At 37.5% G+C, this 10,548-nt stretch overlaps 1 protein-coding gene across 2 annotated transcripts in view; it reads left to right on the top strand.

Moving 5' to 3' along the window:
• The window catches only part of CDADC1 (cytidine and dCMP deaminase domain containing 1), a 66,561-nt gene that overhangs the window by 268 nt on the left and 55,745 nt on the right, over window positions 1–10,548 (top strand). Inside the window, exons 2-3 of one of the 2 annotated variants that reach the window (XM_039252168.1) lie at window positions 644–744; window positions 7,370–7,444. In XM_039252168.1, coding sequence (XP_039108099.1) covers window positions 644–744; window positions 7,370–7,444 — 176 coding nt within the window. The remainder of the gene's footprint in view (window positions 1–643; window positions 745–7,369; window positions 7,445–10,548) is intronic. The other variant, XM_039252169.1, reaches the window with a different exon arrangement.

The raw sequence follows: 10,548 nt of genomic DNA, 5'->3' as shown, positions 1-10,548 counted from the left end.
TCCGCTGTCCCTGCCTGCCCCTCTTCGCCCGAGCTCTTGCCCCCGGACGTCTCATTCCCGCCCTAGGCGCGTTCTTGTCTCGGTCACCGGGAACCCCTAGCCCGGCAGCACCTGCTTTTGAAGTCGCGTTCACAGCCCCCCACTACCCCCTTTTCCTTTTCTTCTCAGGACCTAGAGCTGGGATCTCGGGTATTGAGCCTGAAGATTCCGTGCTTTTAACTTGATTTCCAAATTAACCACACGTGACGCTTTCCTGTATTTCAGTGCCTTGCCAGCAAAGGTCACCGCAACTGCCCTTTTTGCGACATTCCTATTAAAAGAAAAGCTTGCTCCACGATGACATCAGATGCAAGGACTTCTCATAACTTCCTTTGGATTGTTCCCATAGTTACATGTATCAGTTATACCATTTTTTCCTTGACATCTGAGGGCTGGAGAAAGGGCCCAACTTTGAAAAGTGCCAGAGGAGGTAGCCGAAAGTGACGTTGTAGCCAGCCTTTTGCCCTTCAATTCTCTAGTCCTGTATCTTGCCTCCTACTCTGCCTCCTGCTAAAGCAACTGAGTTAAGGCATTAGCACCTTGAGTATTAGTTCCTGTTTTCATCATTAGTAAAATTTTAAAATGTCTGCCCTCTCTTTTGTAGGTCAAATACCAAGGCTTTCTAAAGTCAACCTTTTCACTCTGCTCAGTCTCTGGATGGAGCTCTTCCCAGTAGTAAATACAGCCCAAAGACAAAAATCTCAGGTATATTTTGTTTCCATATTTTTTCTCACTTAGAAAAGCAAGTCTAAAATTTGATTCTTCCAGTTTCTGTCACACTTAAAAGCAAAGTAAAAAGTCTTAACATTTGCAAAATACTTTTGTGGTTTAGTATGATATTTGTAACTCAGGACTGTAAAAGCTCATCTTTCTAATCTAAAAATAGAAATGTTACCATCTCAGACTCTGCCATGTTTATCAGGTATTAATAGTGTTTATATGTTGGTTTGGACAATTCGATTACATAATTTATTATTCAGTTGTCTACAGTTGATGTTTCATGTGAGTAGTATTCCTTCTCTCCCACCAAACTGTAAATGACTTGAAGGTTGAAATCATCTCTTATTTTACCTTATTTTTCCATGTCTTAGTCATACCCCTTTAGCATCTACTTTCGAAATAGGTGATCTATGAAGGCTAATTGGTTTCTTGTTCCTAAATAAGTCTCTTTTTTGGATCTCAAAAAGGTGATCAGAACAGATTAGGAATGTATAAAAAGAATAATCATAAAAGCCAATGGGTTTGAAGTATGTACATTCTACAACTTTACTTTCTCCAGCCCTTGGTCAGCAGGGTGCTACTATCTCCGCATTTTCCTCCATGCTTGACACTCCAAGCATGATGGTTCGTTCTCAATGTTTGAGGGAGCCAAGGCCATACGTGAAAAGTAGTATTAGGTCGTTTAAGCATTTAAGACATTTTTTGAAAAAAGCGAAAGGACAAATGTATAATGCATGTATCCATCGTTATGGGATCATACAGAATACTTTCATTTCCCTAAAAATTCTCTGTGCTTCACCTATTTATCTTTCTTTCCTCCACCCCTCAATCCTGGTGCTTGCCACTGGAGATACAAAAAGAAAATATTTGGTTCTTATTTTCTAATGAAGACTAAAACTAAGCATTTAAACAGTTAAGATGCAGTTGATGGCAGAGTCAAGTACCAAGTATAAGCAGATGGTATCACAGCCAAAGACTGCAGGCCAGGCGCTACATGGGGAAGTGAGGAAAGGATGCACAGGGGAGGCTTCATTTGCACTGCGATATGAAGAATGAGTAGGTATTTGCCAAGCCAGGCGACTCCATATGGAACTATCTGGAGGAGTGAGAGAACTGGTGGTCCTCATGGGGGAGGGTGAAGTTAAGTAGAGGGAGGAGAATAAAGATGAACTTGGAAAGGTATATAGGAATCAGATAAAAAATATTGTATACCTTGCAAGGGAGTTTAGATTTTATAAGTAGGGACTATATTGAAGAATTTTAACAGGGAATTAAGGAATTAACTTTTTGATAATTAGGACTTTTATCTTTTTAAAGCACTTACAGGTTCACAGCAAAGTTTCCAAGAAAGTACACCGATTTCCCGTATACTCCCAGCCCCACCCCCCCATCCCTATGTTAATAGCTTCCACCATTAACCACATCCTCTCTAGAGTGGTACATTTGCTATAATTGATGAACCTACTACATTGACACATCCTGATCACCCAAAGTCTACAGTTTACCTTATAGTTCAGTCTTGGTGATGTACATTCTGTGGGTTTGGACAAATGAATAATGCGTGTATCCATCATTATGGGATCATACAGAATATTTTCATTTCCCTAAAAATTCTCTGTGCTTCACCTATTTATCTTTCCTCCACCCCCCAGCCCTGGCAACCACTGATTTTTTTTTTTTTTTTTGAAGTGTCTCCATAATTTTGCCTTTCCCAGAACATCATATAGTCAGAATTATACATTAGTATGTAGCCTTTTCAAATTGATTTCTCTCACTTAGCAATATGCGTTTAAGGTTCCCACATGTCCATTCATGGCTTGATCACCTCCTTTTTAGCCTGAGTAAGATCCATTGCCTGGATGTACCACTCTTTATCTATTCACCTGCAAAAGGATATCTTGATTGCTTCCAAGTTATTTCAATAACTTGGAATGAATGAAGCTGCTATAAATATCTATATGCAAATTTTTGTGTGGACATTAGTTTTCAGTTCCTTTGGGTAAATACCAAGGAGCATGATTGCTGGATTGTACGATAAGGAGTATATTTAGTTTTGTCAGAAACTACCCAACTGTCTTCCAGAGTAGCTGTACCATTTTGCATTCCCACCAGCAATGAATGAGAGTTCCTGTTGCTTCACATTCTCTCCAGTATTTGGTGTTGTCTGTGTTCTGGACTTGAGGCATTCCAATAAACAGGTAGTGGTATCTTGTTTTAATTTGCATTTCTCTCATGACATACGATGTGGAGCATTTTTTCATATGCTTATTTGTCATCTGTATATCTCCTTTGGTGAGGTGTCTGTTAAGATCTTTGGCCCATGTTTTATTCTGGTTGTTTTCTTATTGTTAAGTTTTAAGGATTCTTTGTATATTTTGGATAACTGTCTTGTATCAGATCTGTCTTTTGCAAATATTTTCTCACAGTCTGTGACTTGTCTTCTCATTCTCTTGAGAGTGTCTTTCACAGAGAAGTTTTTCTTTTTAATAAAGTCTGGTTTATCACTGATTTCTTTCATGGGTCGTGCCTTTGTGCATCTAAAACGGCATCACCATACCCAATGTCATCTAGGTTTCCTCCTTTGTTATTTATTGGAGTTTATAGTTTCATGTTTTACATTTGGGTCTATGATCCATTGTGAGTTGATTTTTGTGAAGGTTGTAAAGTCTGTATGTATACAGGGAATTTACTCTTCCTGATAAGATGGTATCTCTTGGGGTAGTTTTCTCCTCCAATTCCTATGTGAAATGTTTAATAAATACTAAAATATTATAAAAACTGTTAAGCATTTTTACTCCCTATCTCTTAATCACTCCCTTAACTCCCACCCTAGCTCCACATATTATTAATGGCTTTGAGAGAGCTCTTCATTTCCTTCATGACTTTGAAGTCCTTTATTCTTTCTACCTCTTAATAGCTTAATATTTTCTTATGAAAGTAAAAGATTTTTAAGCTGTTTGGGCTTATTTGGCTTGTTTTTATTTTTTTGTAGATAAAATTTGTCTTGAAGAGATAGACTAGAAGCAAGTATTTAGAGATTTAAGACTTTTTAAAAGCATATTTTTAAAGCTGGGGTTGTTAGAAATTGAATTCTAATTGTGAAGACACTGTAATATGAAGATTTGATCTTATTTTAATTCATATACACACATGCATATACACATATACAAATATATAAATCAAGAATAAATCCTTTACTGAAATTAACTTCTCTTTCAACAGGATGCACATTAGATTAAATACAGTATTAATTGTACATGGTGTTCACAGGGTTGAGTAAGATTTTTTCCTATTAACAGAAGAAAAATGTTTTTAAGCTAACATATGTTTGTTACACTTAAATTCTTTATTCTGCTTTTGCTAAACAAAGTAAGTCACAGAAACTCTAATGCAATTTGACACATAATTTTACTGGAAATACTGCCTTTGACACTTTACCAACCTTTTGTCTTAAAATAGTTTTGTGTTACCAAAGTAATATATGTTTGTTATTTATAAAATGGACTGAAGAAAAAACCTTTTTCATAATTCCACTATCTAGAGACTACTGACTTTTTCATGCTGTTTCTCAATCTTTTCTCTCTCTTTGTCTCTCTTTTTAAAAGTTATTTGAGATCATTTCATTCTGGATCCAGCCTTTTTCACTTAACATAGGAAAATGCTTATGCTGTAATACTATTACAAAGATTGAAGCAGCAACTTAATCTAATAGTTAATGAGTAGTCAGCGATTTTGTGGTTAGCCTAGCTGGGTTCAAATATGAGCTCCACTTCTTACTAGTTATGTAATCTTGAGTAAGTTACTTTACCTCTCTCAACTTCCTCATCTGTAGAATGGAATGTTACTGGTACATACCATATGGGGCTTTTATGAAAAGTGGCTGAGTTAGTGTTTGTAAAGCTCTTAGATAGTGCCTGGCACATAGCATATGCCATATGTTTTTGCCATTATCATTTTAATGTTTGCATAACAATCCATTATATTGATGTACCATATCCCTTAGTACTGGACATTTAGATTGTCAGTTACCAGCTTCAGTATATTTTAACTTACAACACTTCTGGGTTGTTGGTTTTTTTTATCTCTTTAATGTTTATTTAATTTTTCAAGAGAGAGACTGAGCATGTGTAGGGGAGAGGCAGAGAGAAAGAGGGAGACACAGAATCCAAAGTAGGCGCCAGGCTCTGAGCTGTCAGCAGAGATCATGACCTGAGCTGAAGTCGGCCGCTTAACCACCTGAGTCATCCAGGTGCCCTAACTTACAACCACTTCTAAATACGACTGGTATTTGAGATTTTCTGTGTTGCCAAATATTTATACTGTGTGGGTGCTCCTTGAGGATTACTCAGCAAAGTGTACATTTTTACATTTTATGTATTAAAACCTAATGATTTTTAAGAATCCAGCCCAAAACTAGATAAATGAATGGAAGAGAAACTAATTGTTTATGAGACTTCTTGGGAAAAGCACATTTAATTAAAAGTTTTAGACTAGAAATCAGCACTATGGAAATGGCTGTCCTTTAAAATTATAATGTCTCCTATTGGTTCATAATTTTTCATTTTAGTTAAGTTAAACATATCTAAATTTCCTGAGTATTACTTTAGTATAAGAATTAGAGTAACTGCATTATTGCCTCATTTTTCTCTACACATCATGTATTATCCCTCTTGTCCACTCTTCCCATTGTGTACTCACTGTACTTTTCCAGAACAGTAGCAGGTAACATCATGGTAAAGACAGTGGATTTGGGGCTCAGATCCTGGCTCTTCCATTTATTAGCTATGTGACCTTGGTCGAATTACTTAATCTCTCTCAGCCATAATTTCCTCATTTGTAAAATGAGAACAATATAGGAACAACTTTGTAAAGTGGTGAGGATTAAAAGACATAATTTAGAGCTCACTACTTGGGAAGTACTCAGTGTTAGATACTGTTGTTATTTTCCTTCATGTAATCACCATCACCACTGCTACCATCCACACCCCCACCATTTCACTACCAACATCATCACCTTCTCCACTTCCTGTTTTCCCAGAATAGAAACGCTATTCCCAGGATGTGGCTTTTCTTGTAAACTTCTTAGAGGTTATTCCTTTTCTAGCATCCAGCATTTGTTTCTTAAGACTAAGAGGTCAACATTCACCAAGTTTGCCATTCCCACTTTCAAACTTTCTCTAATTTATCACATATCCGCCTATTTCAGGGCTCATAGAATTTTGCTGTATCATTCTGTCATTTCATGGTCACTTTCCTGTGTCATAAGCTCTGTTAAGTGCTACATCATGACCAGCCAGGTCTGTGGCTAGCACAGAGCAAAGATTCAGTAAATATTTGTTGAATTAATAACTGGAGGAGTTTGGTCCCTGGCTCTAAACGTTCTACTTCAAGTTTTACTTGTAGAAGAGACTTGTGGACATCTCTGTGTTGGTGTCCTGTTGTTTCTCTAACAAATTACCACAAAGTTGGTGGCTTAACACACATAGTTATCTTACAGTTCTGGAAGTCGGATCCTGAAATGGGCCTCACTGGGCCCACCAGGGCTGTTTTCAAAGTGTCAGCAGGGCTGTTTTCCTTCTGGAGGCTCTGGCAAGAATCCCTTTCCTTATCTTTCCAGCTTCTAGAGGCTGCCCACATGTCTTAGACCATGAACATCTTCCTCCATCTTTAAAGCCAGCAGTGGCAGGCTGTTTTTCTCATGTTGCATCACACTTGCACTGACTCTCTTGCCTCTCTCTTTCACTTATAATTACATTGGGCCCACTCATATAATCCTCCATCTCAAGGTCAGATGATTAGCAGGCTTAATTCCATCTACGGTCTTGCCATGGTAATATAGCAGAGCCATAGTCTCCAGAGAATGGGACAGTAAAGTCTTTGGGGTACTATTATTTTGCCTACCACAATCCGTACCTAATACCTTTGCTGCATAGTTTCTTATCTTCCCAATTCCAATTAATTTATTTCTTCTTCTTCTGCTTCTGCTTCTGCTTCTCCTTCTTCTCCTTTTCCTTCTCCTCCTTCATCCTAGGGTGGGCATAAACTAGTTAATTTACTTCTATTCCCCTTTAGTCCTTCTTAGCCATGGCCACACTCTGACTATTTGTCAAAACTACCCCAACTCTGAAATCTTTTTTTGTTTGTTTATTTCTGATAGAGAGAGACAGAGACAGAGTCTGAGTGGGGGAGGTGCAGAAAGAGAGAGGGAGACACAGAATCTGAAGCAGGCTCCAGCCTCTGAACTGTCAGCACAGAGCCTGACACAAGGCTCAAACCCACGGACTGCAAGATCATGACCTGAGGCAAAGTCAGACACTCAACCAACTGAGCTACCCAGGCGCCCCTCTGAAATCTTAAACTACCGAATTTTATTTTCTGACCACAACTTTCAATCCTTCTGTATTTTAGAAAAATATGGAGGGGCCTGCCTTATTTACTAGATTAAGTAGTCTGAACTTGAACCTGAATAATGTGTGAAGTCAATGCAGACTTTCATCAGGAAAAAAATGAATGAGCGAAAGCCAAGAAAACCAGCCTTCAAATAGGAAATACTGAGCTAATTCTGTGTTTTGTGTACTAATCTTTCCCCCCACAATCTGCTTTTAATTAGGAAAAGGAAGAGGGAAAGCATGGACCCTTAGGAGATCATGAGGAGATGACCAGAATATCTACTGACAAAAAACAGGTGAATTTTTATGATTTGTTAAAAAAAAATGTGTTTGTAATAACAAAGCAAAAAGACTAGTATAAAGTAGAATGGAAGTCCCTCTTATACTCAGGTTTCCCATTCCCACTTCCAAGGCAGGTTCTTAAATACCTTTCTAAAAGTTTCTTGTGGGGGCGCCTGGATGGCTTGGTCAGTTAAACTTCCGGCTTTGGCTCAGGTCATGATATCACAGTTCGTGGGTTCGAGCCCCGCGTCGGGCTCTGTGCTGACAGCTAACTCAGAGCCTGGAGCCTGTTTCAGATTCTGTGTCTCCCTCTCTCTCTCTGATCCTCCCTGCTCACACTGTCTCTCTCTTTCAGAAATTAAAAACAAAAAACAAAAAAAACGTAAAAGTTTTCTGTGCATTTACAAGATATACATGTCTCTCCTGTAAATAGCAGAACAAAACAAAGCTAGGTTATGCTATAATATGTTCCTACATCTTGATTTTTTTATTTTAATCTTCACGTTTAACTCTTCATACATTTCCATATTAGTTCATAGAAATGTACTGAGAAACACTCTTAACCCAGTTCTCTTGTACTCCAACACATCTTGCTGGTTTAAAGAATACAAGACCTCTTACAGAATGCAAGACCCTAATTGCTATTGACCTAGGTCATTTCTCAGAGTTGTGTTTGCAGCAAGCAACCTGGAGAGGTGAGGTAATGTCTCCCTCTGGGACAGAGAGGAGATTTGCTTGCTGTCTGTGATAAAACAACAGAATCCTGGGCTTGGTGTTCCTTTCCTATAACACAACCCACTTCCTGTCCAGAAATCCATCTAGACCATCTGCATGACCCCTGTGGGACTTATGGCCAAGGGAACCATCACAGACACGGTGCTCATATTGCTTGTTGTGCTATGAACGACCCAGGAGTCATTCTGTCTTCTGCCAGCATCCATGAAAAAGCAGCAGGCTAATTTACTAGCTCCTAAGGAGGGTAAAATCAAAGGCCAAACCTGATAAGATGAACTTTGTTCTTTTTTAATATTGCATAGTATTTTCTTGTTATTTTAATCGTCTGAATTTTCCAGAGAGAGTCTGATTTATTGGGTGTCTAGAAAAGACAAAACACATATATTTTGGGAAAAGTTTCTTTGATGATTCTGATATATATGTTCTTGGAGATTTCCTGATTAGTTCTGAGAGTGAGTCTCTGAAGTGACTCTCCATTTTAGACATGACTCTTCTTGTTCAACAAAAATATAGAAATAATTTGTCTTTGAATATTTAGATGCTTTTAATTATAAGAAAGGCAAAGTTAAAAAAAAATAAAAGAAAAGAAAAGAAAAAGTGACTCACCATTAGATTGTTTACCAAAACAGACTTTTCTCTTTTGCTTATGGTTTTTTTTTTAAGTGGTTTTTTGGTTTTTTGTTTTGTTTTGTTTTTGAGAGAGAAGGAGAACGAGAGAGCGCGAAAGAGAGAGAGCTTACAGGGGCAGGGCAGAAAGAGAGGGAGACAGAAGATCCAAAGTGGCTCTGGGCTGAGAACCGATAGCCCAGTGGGGGGCTTGAGCTCATGAGATCATGACCTGAGATGAAGTCAGACACTTAACCGACTGAGCCAGCCAGGCGCCCCTCTTGTTTATGTTTTAATGTAAAAACTGTGTGACTAAAATTATGTAGATGACTTGCCAAGACGTTAGTGAAGTGAAGCAGTTCAGATCCAGAACAGTGATTCACTAAAAAGACTTAGTCCTCTGGGAGGTGCAGTAAGTGGAAATGCAAAATAGAATGTAACTTAGGCTTTATTTTGTTTTAAGTTTGGGGTGGAAGAACCTTCGTCTCAAACTTGATATTTTGGCCTTAGCTAGAAACAAAATGAAAAATAAAACAGATTTTCTGAGGTGAAAAGGACTCGACTCTAGACAAACAAGTGATAAATAAACTTAGCCTAAAAGATTGTTCTAATAATAAATTGATGAGTATGCATGCTTCCAACTTATTAGTATAGTTTTTTTTTTTTTTTTAAGTCTTTTTTGGTCAAGGTTTCTGGCTTCATTTCTGTCTGTTTAACTAGAAAATGTAAATCCAAAATCATCACCCATTTCCATTTGTCACAGTTGGTTCAGTTTAATACAGTGAGCTCTAGCATGCTGAGACCTTTTTATAAGGCCTTATCAGTTCTTTTCCAAAGTTATAATTTAAAAAGAAAAACTCACTGGAAGTATTCAGAAGTAGATACTAATATACACTTTATATTTGGGGAACATAAAACTCTTAAGAAATTTTGGGATGCTAAGGGGAAAGAGCTCATAAATTCAAGATAAATTTAAAGATTGTTTTAAAAGCCTATATAGATCTTTCATGTTTTAGATATATTTTTGGAAATATATTTTATAAAGGAAAGATTTTTGTATTCCTTTTAAATGTCCTTATAGTTTGGGAAATGGTTATTTAGCCTAGAAAGGGAATTCTATAAAACTTCCCAATTCTTTCCTTTTTAGGCATTTCATAGAATATTATTCTCCATAGTTGCAGACATTTGTACTCATAGCTGAACCTGACCCTTGACTGTTTTAGTTAATACAGTTTTGTTTTGATGTTTAAAGTAATTTCAAATGTGTCCTGTTGGGGATAACTGTAGAGTAAAATCCCTTTGAAAGGAAGTAGGGAATAATGAGTACCCTATTCTCGGCCCAAATTTCCCTCATGTTGTAACAATCTGTCCCAAACCCAAGGTTCAGGTTTACATTCTATACATCAGAGACCTTTCCTGTGAAAATGGCTTAGACTATTTTGTGCCTTACATTGAACTGACTTTTAACTTAGTCTATTTTATCTGATATCATCATTGTTACACCAGCTTTTTTGATTAGTATCTGTGTAAATTAGGACACTTTGTGTTTAATTTAACACCTTTTTAAATTTAAACAGCCCATTCCTAGCCTCAGGGGCTTAAAAGCAGAGCCAGCCTAGTCCCCTGTCTGTGGGTAGGATACTGCTGAGGTAGCCCAGACTTAAGGCTCTGGCTTTGAAGTCTCTCTTTGTTTTTTAACACCTGAGGGTGCATCTTTCTTCCTTTTGAGCTTGACTGTACATTTAAAACCTTTTTTTAAAATTCTAAATAATTTATA

The sequence above is a fragment of the Hyaena hyaena genome, unplaced genomic scaffold (genome assembly GCF_003009895.1).
Source record: "Hyaena hyaena isolate Hyena2069 unplaced genomic scaffold, ASM300989v1 scaffold_410, whole genome shotgun sequence".
Classification (NCBI taxonomy): domain Eukaryota; kingdom Metazoa; phylum Chordata; class Mammalia; order Carnivora; family Hyaenidae; genus Hyaena; species Hyaena hyaena.
Note: the sequence above shows the minus strand (reverse complement) of the source record. Positions and strands in the feature narration are given on the sequence as shown.